Genomic DNA, 16262 nt, shown 5'->3' with positions numbered 1-16262 from the left:
CACTTTCTGGCCTTGTTTGTGAGTCGTGGGATGAGGATGGCTGGCTCTCCAGGGTTGGGGCTTCCAAAACCCTTTGTTCCCACAGTTCTCCAAGCACTGATATCTCTACTCCAGTGTCCACCTTAAGGCACTGGGCACTGCTGGCCACCCAACAGACACATCTCTCCAAGGCAGATCATTCCTCAATGGGCAGCCTGGGGCAGCTCTGATCACTGGAGAGTTAAGCAGACCTGCCTCAAGGGCAGCTTGCTGGGATCTGAGCAGCGGGATTATGCTTCCCCCCTCCCCACATGCAAGAGTATCTTTTGCCCCCTTCTGCTTCTACTGCTCCTCTTGGTTTTGCCTTTGGGGCCCCCCACCCCAATCTGCTTCCTCCTCCATGAGACACACCTACAGTCCTTTTAAGACAGTCTCCCTCTCTTTCTCTGAATGATAGAAGGACCAAAGTACATAGGTCTGTTGCTATGGGCCTCACTCTGGAATTCTTTTTTTTTGTTGTTGTTGTTGTCGTTTTTGGCCAGGGCTGGGTTAGAACCCGCCACCTCCGGCATGTGGGGTCAGTGCCCTACTCCTTTGAGCCACAGGTGCCACCCCACTCTGGAATTTTTTTTTTTTTTTTGTGGGTTTTGGCCAGGGCTGGGTTTGAACCTGCCACCTCTGGCATATGGGACTGGCGCCCTACCACTTTGAGCCACAGGCGCAGCCAACACTCTGGAATTCTTATAGGTAGGCTCCACTGAGTATGGTGACCAGAACCTTGAGGATTTTAAAGTTCATTTAGCAAATGCTCCTATCGTACTTTTTTAGGTGTCATTCATTTAATCTTCATTCTATGAGCTACATATGATTGTTATCCCCAATTTATATGTGAGGAAAACGCAAGCACAGAGAAGTTAGGTATGTTGCCCAGAGGTGCACAGCTAGCAAACAGAATGAGGATTCGAACTGAGACCATCTGGCTCCAGAGTCTGTGCTCCTCCCCACTCTGCTGCCCACCCTCCCAGCCTAAGGCCTGGCTGCTTGGCCCCTCTCCTTCAGACCTGACCATAATGCCTCCCCTCTGTGCTGACAGCAGGCTGGCTCGGCCCCTGGGACCCTCAGGGACAGACACCATGAGAAGGAAGGGAACTGTCTGCAGGGCATCCTTGGCTTCTCTGAGTGGGAGACACAGACCTGACTCAGAGGCTGGTAAAGACAGGCCCTGCCTGAGAGCTGTTCAGGGGGTCTCTGCTGGTGACCTCCTCATTTGGTGTCTTCACCCTCCCGCTGCCCAGAGGAGAAGGCGTAATGAGATGGGGAGCCTGAGTGAGTGTGCGGTGTGTCCCTCGGAGGACTTCTCCATGTGGGTGGCACTCACAAGCCTCAGGCTTCACGAGTGGCTCAGTCACCTCATTCAGTAAACATGTCCATGGAACCCGTGCTATTTACCCTGGAGGGGCCAGAGAAGAATAACCCACACTGCAGAAGTTTGTGACCTAATTGGGGGTGTGGAACTATGTGGGAAGAGTCAGAAGAGTGTCCAGATCCACTACTGCCTTGGAAGGACAGAGCCTGGGAGGCTGTGTCACTGGCACCTGCATGGGGCATGGGGCTGAAAAGATGTGAGATGTGGGGAGGCAGAGGGAGGCTGTGCTAATGCCCTGCAGCCCTCTCTGCCAGCCCCTGTGCCTCAGGAGACTGGCCCATGCTGGTCCCTCAGCCGGCTTTCTTGCCTGTGGCTTCAGGTTGGGTACGGTTGAGTTTGCCCAAGACAAGGCACCAGCTGTTTGCCGCCCCCCCACCCCCACTTCCTGCAGTGTGGAGACCCTCTAGTAAAAACCATAGCCCCTAAGAGGCAGCGCCCTCTGCTACCCACTCCCTCCCGTGGGGAGGCCTTTAGCCTAAGGGTGGCACCAGCTCCCCGGGTTGCCAGCCCTGGGGGATGACTCTAGCATGTTTTAGATCCCCTGACCTCTGTTTGCACCTCCATAGTCTTTAAAAACTCCTCTTCAAATTAAGTTGGAGTGTGCTCTGCTCCCTGCCAGAACCCCCCTGGAAGATGGGAAAACGGGAGGACAAAAGTATCCGGAACTCAGACTTGCACGGTGGAGGCAGCAGGTGGGAGCGGGGCAGGTGGGAGTCCGGAAGGGGAGAGCTTTGTGTACTGCGCAGAGGACTGTGTGAGGGCACTGGGCGTTTCACGGGGCTCGTGCACCCCAGCTCATGGCACCTGTCCTCTCTTCCAGGAAACTTCTGCTGCCTCCGCCCCGCCTGCCCTTCCTAACTGCCCGGGGGCCCTTCCGTGGGATCCTGGGCTGAGACTGGGATGGAGAAGCTCCAGGGGCCCTGCCTGTGCCTCTGTGTGGCTGTGCTGGCCCTGCTGCCCTCCCCGAGCCTGGCGCAGTATGACAGCTGGCCCTACTACCCCGAGTACTTCCAGCAGCCGGCGCCCGAGTACCAGCAGCCTCGGGTGCCCGCCGACGTGGCCAAGGTCCAGCTGCGCCTGACCGGGCAGAAGAGGAAGCACAACGAGGGCCGCGTGGAGGTGTACTACAGCGGCCAGTGGGGCACCGTGTGCGACGACGACTTCTCCATCCACGCCGCCCACGTCGTCTGCCGGGAGCTGGGCTATGTGGAGGCCAAGTCCTGGACCTCCAGCTCCTCCTATGGCAAGGGGGAAGGTGAGCCGTTCTGTGCTTTGGAACCGAGTGCTGTGTCACCTGGCACGACCCGGGAGCAGCCTTCCGTGAGGTCAGCCTGGTGACGGAGGCTGTGTCAGTATGAAGTGTACCTTCCCTCTGGGGGTACAATCCTGTGCCCACACAGGCTGTGCCCTGCAGGAAGGCGGGAGGGGTGAAAAGGGAGGGTCCGACCAACCATCCTGATTTGCCCTGGACTTTCCTAGTTTTAGCATGAAAAGTCTCACATCTTGAAAAACTGCTGAGTTCCAGGCAAACTAGGATGGCTGGTGACCCTAAGTAGGGGGTGAAACCAGCATGCACTTCTCTGTCCAAGCCACAGGCCCTTCCTGGTGGCTGCATCAGCTTGGGGGAATTGTGCCTCACCCCAAATCCTTTCCTCAATTGAGAGCCCTGGGTCTTTGTCACAAAGGTTCTCACATGTGAGAGTTCCCTGCCTCTCCCACCTTCTTGCCCCTATAGGGTTTATGGTTCTGAGGTTCATAGGCTATTGTGGGCTTGGTCATGACAGGAACAGAGTCACTTTGGGGTTCTCACCTTTGGCTGGCCTATTGTTTCCCCCCTTGTCAGGTTTGCATCCATTTATTTGTAAACTGTTGTGGAAGTCTTGAGGGAGGGTGGGTATTGGAGCCCTGAAGCTCTAGCTCAGTCCCTTTCTGCCCTCACCGACTATATGCTTTACAGAAAAACACGTGCCCTCCTCTTCAGCCTTAGGTTCCCCATCGGGAAGTCAGGGTCTCTAAGAACACTTGAAACTCTGATATTCTCTGTTCCCAAACAGGAAAGTGGGTAAGTGTGAAGGGTGTTGTTTTTTTAAAAAAATGTTTTCCAGGAGCTAAGAGTTCCCCATCCCCAGGTTGGTAAAACAGAGGTGGCTACAGCACCAGCTGAACCACCGCACTGGCCTCAGGTCAGGCTTGGCTGCTGAACTAAAGGGTTAATGCCACACTAGATGCATAAGAATCATCTGAGAGGGCTTAAAAATACAGATTATATCAGACATCAGCCAACGATAATCTGGTTTAAAAGGTCTGGGCTGGAGCTTCAGACTCTGTCTTTGGGAAGCCTGGGAGGTGATTGTTGGTGCACCCAGGTGTGGGAGTTATTGAACTAGATAACTGTGGTGCTCCCTTCCAAGCCTCCTTTCTGTTACTCTAGAAATTGTGGAAGAAAGGAAGTGCCATTTCATACATGTCTTAGCTCCACAATTGGAAATTTCCTTTTGGAGTAACTGGATCACGAGACGGCACTTAGGGTATATGTTCTCTGAAGCTCATTCTGGGCTCCTGGTCAGTGATGAGAGGCAAAGCGGTTAAGATGAGCTAGCAAACGCTAGCAGACCCACTTCCTGTCTCCTTTACCTTTAAACAAACTCCTATCTTTCTCTGCACTTCCAGTCTCTGCCTCCCACCCCGGGGAACAGCAGATTCACCTCATCCAATCCTCAGTATTTTATAACAAGCGCTTTCCAACGATGGTGGTATTTTCCAGTGAAAACTTTATTTTCGTGCAGATTTAAAATTTACCTGTCATCAGACAAGAGGGTTGTGGTTTTTTCCTGTTAGGAGCAAAAGAAAGAGCCTTACCTGGGTGTGACTTTGTGTCCGAGGACGATGAAGGATGAACAGTTCAAGGGAGTGGAGAAGACAGGAAAGGGAACAATTACAATCATGGTCCTTGGAGTTCGTGCTGGGGAAGGAGGGAAGGAATCCATGGAGGAGGAGACAGATGGTGCAAAGCTGCTAGGACCAACGGGGTGTGGGTCTTTGTTGTGATTGGGGTACGAGAAGTACTCTAGAAAGATTGGGGCCATGATGCAGAGCAGGAGGGTAGAATGGACATTGAGGCGTCCGGTCACTGGTGGTGACAAAGCCTGAGCTATCACTGGGTGTCAGCAGGTACAGTAGGGTGGAAGAGTCATGGACACAGGAGCTATAATAAGAGTACTGGCAGAGGCACCAGAGTACTGGCAAGGGCATCTTTGTGGACATTGAAACCATCAAGGGTTATAACAGGAGGAGAGTCTAAGAGAGGACAGGGAGAAATAGACACTTAAAAAAAAAGAACACTGTCTGGCTCAGCGCCTGTGGTGGGTGTGAATCCAGCCCGGGCCCGCCAAATGACAATGACGGCTGCAACCAAAAAAAAGCCAGCCAGGTGTTGTGGCGGGTGCCTACAGTCCCAGCTACTTGGGAGGAGAATCGCTTGAGCCCAGGAGTTGGAGATTGCTGTGAGCTATGATGCCATGGCACTCTACCCAGGGTGACAGCTTGAGGCTCTGTCTCTGTTTCTTTTTTAGCACTGGATACATTTAGCCTGTGAGTGAGGGTCTGTGGTTGGGAACTCCACAGCTGACCCCATTAAGAGTCCGCCCCTCTAGGAATCTCACACTCCTCTGAAGTTCAGGCTACAATAATGGAGCCAGGGATGCCACCAAGACTTTGGGTTTTCCAGCCTATTCTGTCAACAGGTCTCTCTCCCAAAGCATCTCTGAGTTGAGGTGAACCTTTCAGAGAGTTCTAGAGGGAACACCTGTCCCAATTTCTTACCCTTTGGGTGGGGCTCGAAGCAACTCAGACATAAAGTGGTTGGTCTCAACTGTCTTCAGAACTGAGAGGCTGACCCTGCTCCCACCACCTCCCCCCACATATTAGATTGAAGTGACAGAGCCAGCAATGACCTCATTGGGATCTTGAATAATTTCCATTGCCCTAACAGCCTACAGGCTCTGGCATTCAAATGGAATCTCATTTATGATTTTTATCTTACAAATGACCTGTTAATTTGTTTGTATATCTCTTCCGTCATCAGAAGGGGGTTTGCTTAGACTCTCATAAAGAGTAAAATGAAATTTGGCTTCTGATCTAGTGGCTCCTTTGTTTTCAAAGTTTTGAGTCTCAAACTGTCCGTGGTAGCAATAACTGTGCGCTGGCAGCCACCCCCAGCCCTTAGCGAGGGGTGTCTCTCACTGCAGATGGGACCGGGTGCTGCTGTTTCCCACCATCCCTGCTGCTTCAGAATGTTCCAAGGAAGAAGCCCTGCTTAAAATGTGGAGGGTCTCTTCCGTTGCTAGTACTTAGCAAGACAAACATTGGTTTGTTGTTAAGACAGCAATCGATTAGGGAGCATATGTTTCAGTGGAGCTTGACGGCTTGGAAACTGGGCCAAATTGAGAAACCAGTTGGAAAACCTCAGCCCAGATGTTTTCAATCAGTTCTTTGTTCCTCACAATGCATGAAAGGTGCTCTCGTTTGAGCCCCGACCAGCAGCCATCAGAGCAGACATGCTTCAGCAGGAAGCATCCTGGAAGTCAGGCTACTAGACCCCTGTCCTCCCTAACCTCAAGGGGCCACAGCTTCTCTTCCTTGGTTTTCTAATCTCTACAGTGGGAGTGTTTGTATCTGCTTTTTTCCTTGCATCATGGAACAAGAATTCATTGCTTTTCTGTCTATCCAGAGAAAGGAAGGGGAAGGGAGATTGAAAGTGTGCTAAGCACATCATTACTTTGCTGAATCTCCATGGCAACCTGTTTGCTGACCTGGTGGTTTTTACTTTAGAAATGGGAAGTGGCCTTGGTCAAATACAGTAGTTGGCCACATCACAGAGGGCCCAGGTTTGTGGCAGTCAGAATTTGAGCTCAGGTTTGTTTGATTCTGCTAATCTGTAGACTCCTCAAAGGAGCTACAGGAAGAATGAGGGATTTGTTTTCTTTTCTTTCATTTTGTTGTGGCACTTGTAACAAAATAACATTTTATAATGTTATTTTTCTAGCATTATATAAAATCTTTATTTTTAATTGTTGTAAAATAGAAGCAACATAAAATTTACCACCGTAATGATGTTCAAATGCACAGTTCAGTAGTGCTAAGTATGTTCACGTTGCTGTACAGACATCACCACCATCCATATTCAGAAAGTTTTCATGTTGCAAAACTGAAACTCTGGACCTATTCAACAACCACTCCCCATTTCTCTCTCACCCTAGGCAACACCATTCTACATTTTGCTTCCCCGATTTGATTCATGACCAGTTTATTTAACTTAGCATCATGTCCTTACAATTCATCCATGTTATAGTATGTATCAGAGTTTGCTTCCTTTTAAGGCTGAATAATGTTCCATTATATGGATAGCCCACGGTTTGTTGATGGGTATTTGGGTTGCTTCCATTTCTTGGCTATGGATGCTGCTTTGGACAAGGGTGTGCAGGTATCTCTGAGTGTGTATAGCTGCAAGTGGAACTCCTGGGTCATACGGTAATTGTGCTTGTAATTTTTGAGGGACCGCCATACTGTTTTCTATTGCAGTCGCACCATTTTACATTCCCACCAACAGTGCACAAGGGTTCTGGTTTCTCCACTTCCCTGCCAGCACTATTATTTTCTGGGGGTTTTGATAGGTGGTGTGAGGTGGTGATAAGGGGCGGGAGGTGGTATCTCGTTGTGGTTAATCCTCTAGTACTTTGCACACTGAATTCTCTGGTTCGTGCAAGTGAGGTAAAAGAACAGGAAGTGAGCGGAGTTCCAGGGTGGCCTTCCAGGACATGAAGAAGTGGCTGTGTGGGTTGGTCCAGCTAGGATGCCTGAGTCGGTGCTGGGGAATGTCAGGTGGTAAAAAGAGCACTGGATGGTCAATCAGGTCCAGCTTCTGAGGGCTTGTGGGGGTGGGAAGACCAGGGAGGAAACAGCTTGGGGGCTGGTGGGAATAATCCCTCCATCTCGTCTTCTTCCCCGGAGGATGGGAAGACCAGGGAGGAAACAGGTGAACATGCCTTCATAACTTCAAACCCTCAATGGCAGCACAGCTTTGCTTTTCCCTGAGGGGTCAGAGTTCAGCCTCTGCTGCAGGAAGGTAAGGCTGGTTTGTGCCATCGTCAGTATCGCTAAGTCATCATCATCATCATCACTGTTACCATTTTGTAGTAACCATGGCTGTTATTAAATTGCACACACCTCTGCAATTCAATTCATTGTTATCCCTGCTTTGCTGATGAGAAAAAAGGGCTTTGACCAAGGTCATATAGCTAAGTGGCAGAACCAGAATTCAAACCAAGCTTAGTACTCAAAATCAAACACTTCCCACTGTTCCATGCGACTTCCAGGCTCAAATCTGCTTCCCATTCTAATCGTGTTCTATCTACCACATCCTCAAATCACATCAGTTCCCTACTCAGGCAGGGGAATCCAGATGGTGCAGAACTTTATGTGGTACCATAATAAAAATCAATTGACGGCCACACACAGCTCCTAAACTAGAGAGGATTCGCTTTCCATGTAAGAAATTGGTGCCCCCAAACCTGCATTGATGTGGCGCTTGGTTTCTCTCTCCTCTGCTTCTTTCAGGGCCCATCTGGTTGGACAATGTCTACTGCACTGGCAAAGAGGCGACCCTTGCAGCCTGCTCCTCCAACGGCTGGGGCGTCACTGACTGCAAGCACACGGAAGACGTTGGCGTGGTGTGCAGTGAAAAGAGGATCCCTGGGTTCAAATTTGACAATTCGTTGGTCAACCAGATAGAGGCAAGCCCTGTTCTTTTGATGATTCCTTCACGTAAAGCTTTCTTCTTCCATGGAACTCGCTTCTTGCCTACTGATTTCAAGATGTGTTGAACACTAAGGAGTGGGGCCTAATTCAACTAGATTTGGTGGAAGGGTTGTTGAGGGAAGGGTTTCTGGAGAACGGGATCCCGTCAGTAGGGAGAGGGCACCCCCGGCACGGAGAACAGCTTGGGCAGAGGCACAGAGATGCGAAGGTGGGTGCAGATTGGTGTTCAACAGAGAATAGCACTCAGAGTACCTTGGGTGCATCTGTGAACAGTGTGGACTGGAGCTAGAAAGGCGGGCAGGCAACACCTTCCGTGCCGTGTTCGGAGCTTGCCCTTTGGGCGAGAGAAATGTAGCAGTTATCAACTGCTGCTTAACAAATTGCCCCAGATTTTGTAGCTTGAAAGAGTGAACGTTCATAATGTTATACAGTTTCTGAGGGTCAGGAACCAAGGAGCAGCTGAGCTACTGGATTCTGCCCAGAATCTCTCATGAAGTTGCTGTCAGGCCAGCAGTGAGGGCAGGACGAGTCTTTCCCATGCAGGCTCCTCGGGCTTTAGTTCTGCTGGCTGCAGGCTGGAGGCCTCTGCTCCTCTCTCTGTGGCCTCTCTGTGGGCTGCCTGAGTGGCCTCAACATGTTGTGGTTGTCTTCCCCAGAGCAAGTGGTCCAAAGGAGAGCAAGAGAAGGAACATGAGATGGAAGCCACTGCGCTTCCCAACCTCATCTTGGAAGCAATCCCTTAATCCTGTCATTTGTGCTATATTCTACTGATCACTCACCCACCCTGGTACAGTGTGGGAGGAGATTACTCAAGGGGTGTGAATCAGAAGGTGGGGTCGTTGGGGATATCTTGGAAACTGGCTGCAACTGGATAGTTGTTTCCAAATCTAGCTGAGGATCAGAATCGCCTTAAAAGTGCAGGTACTGGGGCCTCCCCCTTGACCTGCTGACTCAGAATTTCCTAGTATGGGACCAGATTATTTTTCTTTAAGCTTCCCTAGGTGATTCCAATCTGATGACCCCTCTGCTCCACTTATGGCTAAATGGTTGGCTGTTTGGATTTTCTTTTCCAAATAATTACATTAATAAGCACTTAAATATGTGGGGCTTAGAACAGAAGAACTCAGCAAACAAGACTTCTGTCCTCAAGCAACATGCAGGGCTTGGCCAAAAAGCCCAGTCCAGGAGCTGTCACTGCTTTGGCCTCCTGCTGACCCCAGCTTTGAGGGAGGAAAGGTGACTTGGACTCCAGAGGAGGCTCTGCCCAGACTGTGGTCTTTACGGTCATGACTCACCCCAAGCTGCTCTTTCCTCACGTGTTCCTAGAACACACCACACACACTGGGAGCGTGTTCACGCCTGCTCCATAGTGTGGGAGAGACTTTCCAGCCTGCTCTCAGCTAGAAGGATGAGACCACTTCAGTTGAACTCTTCAAATCTGCTGTTTGCTTGGCACTAACTAGAGAGATTATCATGGAGTCGATACTAATTTATTTAGTGTTCAGTCACTCATGACAACTTTGCTTTATCACAAAGTTTACGATTTGGAGGGGGCATTTGTCTAATCCAGTTTTACAGAACTTTCTATCTCCACTCTTCGTAACCTCATATAGAATAATTAGCATTCATGTATACGTATCTCATCTCCCCCATGAGATTGGAAGATCCCAGAGAGCGGGCAGGGGCTGTGTCTCACTCATTGTTGAATCCAACAGATAAAATCTAGGAACCTACCTAATAGGAGCAATATCACCAACTCCGAGATTTCCTTTTCCCCAGAAGTACAAACCAGAGATCATTAACCCCTTAGGTGGAGAATCTCCCAGAAGAAAATGGTAAACTAAACAGCCAGGAGAGGCACCCAGGAGCAAGTCATTCCTTCATAGCATCGTCCTGCCTCATAGGACAGTGAGCTCATTTGTAACATCTTTCATGGGCCTCTATTCAACCTAGAACCTCAGGACAGTCCATTTGGAGTATCAAGTGAAGACCCAAGCTTCTTGGCCCAAGAACGTCATTGATGGTTTGAATAAAAGGAAGGAAGGCCGGAATGCCAATGGGTTTAAGGCCAAGAAAATGAGAAGACTCACTTGCCACTAGAAGAAATGATTTTGCACAAAGGACTCTGTGAGTGGCACTTCGCTAGATACATATTTATTGAATACCTACCTCATGCCAGTTTCAGTGTTTCAAATTTATAGGGGACATGAGATGGGTCTTATCAAAAGCAAAACTTTAATGGGATGGAATCAGTATAGAAAAGACTGAAAAAGTTGGAGCGAACTTTCTTACCCTGGAAAGGTGAGTTCCATGATAGGAAAGCTTAGCATCTACCTGCATTCTGGACATTTGTTGAGTGCCTGCTGCTCACACATTGTGGTCTGGGACAGCAGTGGAGAAAGAAAACACGGCCCTTGTTCTCGAGCCCTTAGAGCCTGCAAAAACAAGAGGCATGGCTTGGGGAAAGTGGGGGTGGTCTGGGGAGATCATTTCAAAGCTGGGAGCATGGACCCTAATGAATTTACAGAAACCCAGAAAGGGCAACCTGGGAGATATCTAGTGTCTGCCATGCTCTGCTTTCCTAGAAGGCCTCCCTCTTGCTGTCACACAGATCAGACTGGTTACCACGAGCCAGGATGGAGCTGTCTTGCCCAACCACAGACCCCGAGGGAACTTTCATTGATGATCAGTACCCTATAACTTCTTCCCTTTGGTAGCTGCTAAAAGTAGGTCATAACTTCTTCCCTTTGGTAGCTACTAAAAGTAGGTCATGAAAGGGCCTAGATCTCAGGAAGTCTGAGGAGAGCCTTTGTGAGTTGCCAGAAGGTTCTTGCATCCAGGTCTCTGTGGCTAAGGCTCATGCTTCCTGGCAGGGCTGGGCTGGCGGGTAGGGATCCGCCTAGGCCACCTACCAGGGGCTGTTTGTGGGATACTGAGACATTTCTCCAAAGTGCCACATGGAATAGCCTGTGTCAGTAGCTGAAATCATGGAATCATTCCTCTGAGCTCAAGAAATGCTGCCTATTGAATTTTTGTGGACAGGAGGAAGATGCAGCTTTGGTGAATGTGCAGTTAGGTGGAGTCGCAGCTTGCTGACCAGGGATATCGCAGCAGACTGCTGACTGATGAGTATCAACACCGTGGACGGTCTCTCCCGTGGCCCCGCCGTCCTCCCCCTGCCTCCCCACCATGTATCAGGAGTTTTCATGGAGACTAAAACGCAGATTGATGAAATTTATAGGAGATATAAAACAAGGAGGAATTGCTGGGATAACAAATGATGCAACAAAGATTCAGACAAACTGCAGTCAACTGACATCATAGGCCCAAGCTGTATAATGTGAGAGACGAATATAGGGCCCTAGATCAATGTTCACGGGGGAGAAGAAATCAGCCACAAGAGGCTCAGCGCCGATAGCACAGTGTATGGTGCCAGTGACATGCACCGAGGCTGGTGGGTTTGAACCCGGCCGTGCCTGCTAAGCAACAATGACAACTGCAACAAAAAATAGGTGTGTGGCAGGCGCCTGTAGGCCCAGCTACTTGGAAGACCGAGGCAAGAGAATTGCTTAAGCTTTGAAGTTACTGTGAGCTGTGATGCCATGGTGCTCTAACAAGAGCAAATAGTGAGACTCTGTCTCAAAAAAAAATCAGCCACAAGAGTACAGGGTTTAGGGAAAGTGACTAAAGCGACTATTTAAAAACAAAAACAGGTGAGCCCCAGTTGGATACTGGCAGCATCCAACACTGAGTAAACTGACGGCGCACATGTGTTGAGTGCACACACACACACGGACAAGGGATGCCAACTGGTGTGTGCACTGTGTGCTCGAGCTCTCTCCCTGCCTCTTCTCTTGGCCACTCGTGACCTTGGCCTTGAAACCAGGTGTGGGGTTTGCACCCTTCCCTCTTCCACACCAAAGTGTGAGAGTTAAAGCCCTCTCTTGACTTCCCCTAGTTTGGGGTCTGCAAGTTCAAAGGTAGCCATAAATGAAGGTCAGTGAATGCTTTCTCCATGACCTGTGACCCCAGCTGTAAACCACTGGGCTGATAAATGGGATGAGGACATCCTGCCCCTTCCCACGCCTCCTCTGTGCATAACATTCACCCTCGTTGACTCCTGAAGATGAAAGAAGGATCACTCACCACTGCAGATGGCCCTCCCAGGCTGTGCTTCCTTCACAGCACACTGGAATTCTCTAAGCAGAGTGGAAGAAAACTGCATCAGTCTAGACCAAGTCCGTCCTACTGTGGGATGCCAGAGGCGTCTGAGTCACTGAGCCCTGGAGCCCGGCTGATGGAATTTCACTTAATGAGCTCACTGTGCTTCCCTGAATGCCTTCTACCTCTGCTTGGGGGCTCCTTGGCATTTCGTAAATTCCCCTGCAGAGGAGGGAAAAAATCACACCTTCATCATTGGAACAACCCCACCAACCAGGGGAAAGTTCACAGGGTTGGACCCTAAGCAACCCGCAGAGCAGCAGCCAGAATACTGGGAAAGCGTTGAGCAGGTTGGATTCGGTCCCTTCCAGCTAGGATGCTCTGTAATCCAGTGGTGATGGTTTCTCCATCAGAACGACACAGTTTTCACTCATCATTTATAGGGTAGTCTTACACATTCTGTAGGGAAAACCAGATGATTCCTGTAAAGGTGCTTTGGAGGCTGTGAAGTTGTGTGCTATGTTAGCCCCCCACTGCTTCACTGCCCTGTGCCATCCGGGAAATCCATCCCAGTTCTCCCCTTTTCTGACACAGGCTGTACCATTGTAGCTTGCTGTGTATTCTCAGTTTTGGACCCGGAAGTCAAGGGCAGGTACTCTGGGTTCCAGCCCCATTGGGCACTAGAATTTAACAGCCGCATGACTGGAGTGATCAACCCTTCTTATATCTCTGGGCATCATACCAAAAAACCAAAGTTGGGCTGGGTAGGGAGCAAATGAGTCAGTCCTCACAACTTTCTTAAAAGGAGGTAAGTGGGAGCAAATAATGAAATAGAAATATGGTTGGTTCCAAATGAGCAAATCTCTTTTAAACTCAGAAAACAGAGTTCCAGACAACTCCCCCCACCACCCCCGGATTTCAGAGGCTCTTAAATCGAGAGGCTTTGCTTCCTGTCTGTGGCGGGTGGACAAGTTGGAAAAAGCATTTGATAAGGAGAGATGACAAATCCAGATGCCCTGCTGGGCAAACCTCTGCGCCCTGGCTGCTCCGCACGTTGAGGTGTCATGTGCTCGAAGGAGGCTCGTGGCTGGAGCCGTGTGCTATTAGATCAGGGAACATTTGGGAACATTCTTTTCTCTTTTTTTCACCCCACTCCCAAGCTCACCTTCTTCCCTACCCATTTTTAAAGGTTCATTTGTAAAAAGCAGTTAAGTTACCAGAATGGACCCGAAAATCTCAGGCTGTGGTTGTCTCTCCACCAAGGGTCCTCAGGGGCCAAAGAGGAATGATAAGGACAGAGCCAGGGGCTTCTCTCCTTCCAGGAGAGGGGAGGATCTGGTCCCCACCCTCTCCGTGCTCACATTCTCCTGGAAGGGTGCTGAGACCTGAAAAAGCCCTTTCTTCTCCTCTTAGCCAACAGGGACTGCAGCTGCTGTGAATTTTTTAAATTCCAGGAGTCCAGGTTTTTATAAGTCACAGTCGGTTGCCAAATGTTTCGGTGTTGCTTCCCAGCAACAGCTTCCTCTGTGTCATCTGAGGGCCCTGGGGGGTGGAGGCCTAGAGTCCAAAAGGGGACGGTCTCTAGAAAGACTCCCAGAAAAAGTCTATGCACTTCCTAGCTAGGAGTCTCATACCTACACCCACGCACACACACCCAGAGAGTAGGTAGACAGATCACAGTGGTGGTTCAGGAAAGAAAGGGAGTCTGTGTTCATCTCTGCAGTTTTAAGGTGGTGGTCCCTCCAGGCCTAAATATAGACCCTTTTCTCTGGAAGAGGAACCTACTTCCATGATAGGAAGAGAAATGGTAACAAGCAGGTAGTTTGTACCAGACTCCAGCCAGGGAGGAACTAGCCACAGGGAAGCCCAGAGCCTCTGATCCTCATCTTGCTGAACTGTCCAGCAGGCAGTCAGATGTCACTGTCCTGGGTTTGGTCTCTCCTACTTCACAGGGAGCTTGAGCAAAAGGATGTGTAAGATGCCGTCTGTGCTCACATTCTGTGATTCTATTCACTAAGATCCTCTATGTGACCAGGGCTTCCTGGATACCACAAGGAGCACAAAAGAAGTAGCTCTGAGATGCCTGTGTTCCCTAAAAACAGCACCTGAAATGCAATCAAGTGCGTATGTGGATAACAGAACAAATAGGTGGACTTGTGCACATCTAGTGAATCTAGGAACCTGGTTCCTGGCCAGGGTGTTACACATACAATCCCTTGAAAAGTATAAATAACATTTTAATTATCTGTGAGATAAAATAAATAAATAACATTTTACTTGTTTGCTAGATTACACAATGAATGAAGAGCCTTGTAATTTGTGTTAGATGCAGTAAATGAAGGGACAGTGTGGTAGTTTGGAGAAGAGAGATGAATGAGGAGAGGCCAGTGGGAAAATGGCCACGTGGAGGAAGGAGGGCCCTTGAGCTGGGCCCTAGGAAGCCTCTCCCTGCCCCAGTTAAACAGATCCTCTGTTCAAGATGGTCTGGTGACATGACTAGGGTGGGGCAGGCAGTGTCCAGTCTGGCTCTGCAGTGGGCTTGAATGTGAGTCACCTCAGCCAGGCTGGGTGGTCCACACCAAGGAATCCTCCACCCTAACCCAGGAGGCTGGTGCCAAGCATCTGTTTATTTCACTTGATAAACATTTTAGCTCAGTGGTAAACATTTTAGCGCAGCATTTGCTAAGAATGAGAATAAAGGGGTTGATGAAATGGGCATTCCTGCCTGCTCTGAGCTTATCATCTAGCAGTGGAGAAAGTCAATGTCGAGCATCACTACCCTGTTACCATGGTGATGACTGTTGAGAGGAAAAGCACCAGGTCCAGCGTGCAAGGTGGACAGTGGTCTAGCATGTCTTAGGACTTGCCTGGCTTGTGGCCTCTCAGGTCCTCCTTTTCTCCCCCACCAGAGCCAGAGGAGCTGCTGGCTCAGAGGGGCTGGCTACTAAGCAGATGTCCTGCAGGAAACTGGCGGCAGGGCTTGCCGGGTCGCCAAAGAAGCAGCCTCTGTTTCCTACCCAAGTGCTTCTAGCTTGGAAAATGAAACAGATTTTCCAGCAGCCTTGCAAAGCTCTTGATTTATAGGAGGAACGCCCCCATAGACCATAGGCTTTTTGCTCTGGTGTGTCAGTATGACCTCAGCTTTCTAGGCCACCCCCACCCTGTCTCCTGCCCTACACCCTCTGGCCTCTATTGCCTAGAGCTGAAGAACAGAAATCGCTGAGATGCCTTCCCTCCACAGGCATCAGCCTGTCAGAAGTCACAGGCTCAGAATGCTTTGGCAGCTTCTTAAACTGAGAATTCCTGATTGGATCATCAAAGGGGATAATTACAGTGTGGCCAGACTTGCTAATGCTAATACAGCATGCCTCATGCTGTGTACAGATAATACCCACGCAGCTAAGCCTTCTAACCATGTGCAGAGGATCAGTTCAGCAACTGTTCACTGGTGTTGGATCTTGAGGGAGAAGAGTTCAAGTGACCATTGAAAGCCCAGACAAAATGCAGATGGTCCCCATGTCTATCCATGAGTCACATAGTAGTGCTTATATTGGGAAGAGAGGCAAGGACAGACTCACTGTTTATTTTGCACTAAGCAAAGGATAAAGGAAGTCTTTAATAACATTGTTTGGCTTGGGCACCAAACATGTTGAGCTAATATAACTCCTGTTGGATTTTTTTAAAGTTATCATTGGCTCATTCCAAAAATGTTTGAGGACCTACTATGTGTCTGGCACTGGGAGTTATGGGTAATAGCTCTTAACAAATACCTCTGAATGAATGAATGATATACGTTGTCGCTGAGTGTTGGCAGGAATCTGACAGGTAGGGAGAAAGGACAGAGAATGGCCAGAAGCGGCTCCAGCCTAAGCGAGAAATG

At 49.5% G+C, this 16262-nt stretch overlaps 1 protein-coding gene across 1 annotated transcript in view; it reads left to right on the top strand.

Annotated features, from left to right (window-relative positions):
• Window positions 1–16262, top strand: part of LOXL2 (lysyl oxidase like 2) — a 91564-nt gene that overhangs the window by 31564 nt on the left and 43738 nt on the right. The window contains exons 2-3 of the mRNA XM_053578184.1: window positions 2226–2660; window positions 8021–8196. Coding sequence (XP_053434159.1) covers window positions 2306–2660; window positions 8021–8196 — 531 coding nt within the window. The 5' untranslated portion in view covers window positions 2226–2305. The remainder of the gene's footprint in view (window positions 1–2225; window positions 2661–8020; window positions 8197–16262) is intronic.

Source organism: Nycticebus coucang, chromosome 24, assembly GCF_027406575.1.
Source record: "Nycticebus coucang isolate mNycCou1 chromosome 24, mNycCou1.pri, whole genome shotgun sequence".
NCBI lineage: Eukaryota > Metazoa > Chordata > Mammalia > Primates > Lorisidae > Nycticebus > Nycticebus coucang.
Note: the sequence above shows the minus strand (reverse complement) of the source record. Positions and strands in the feature narration are given on the sequence as shown.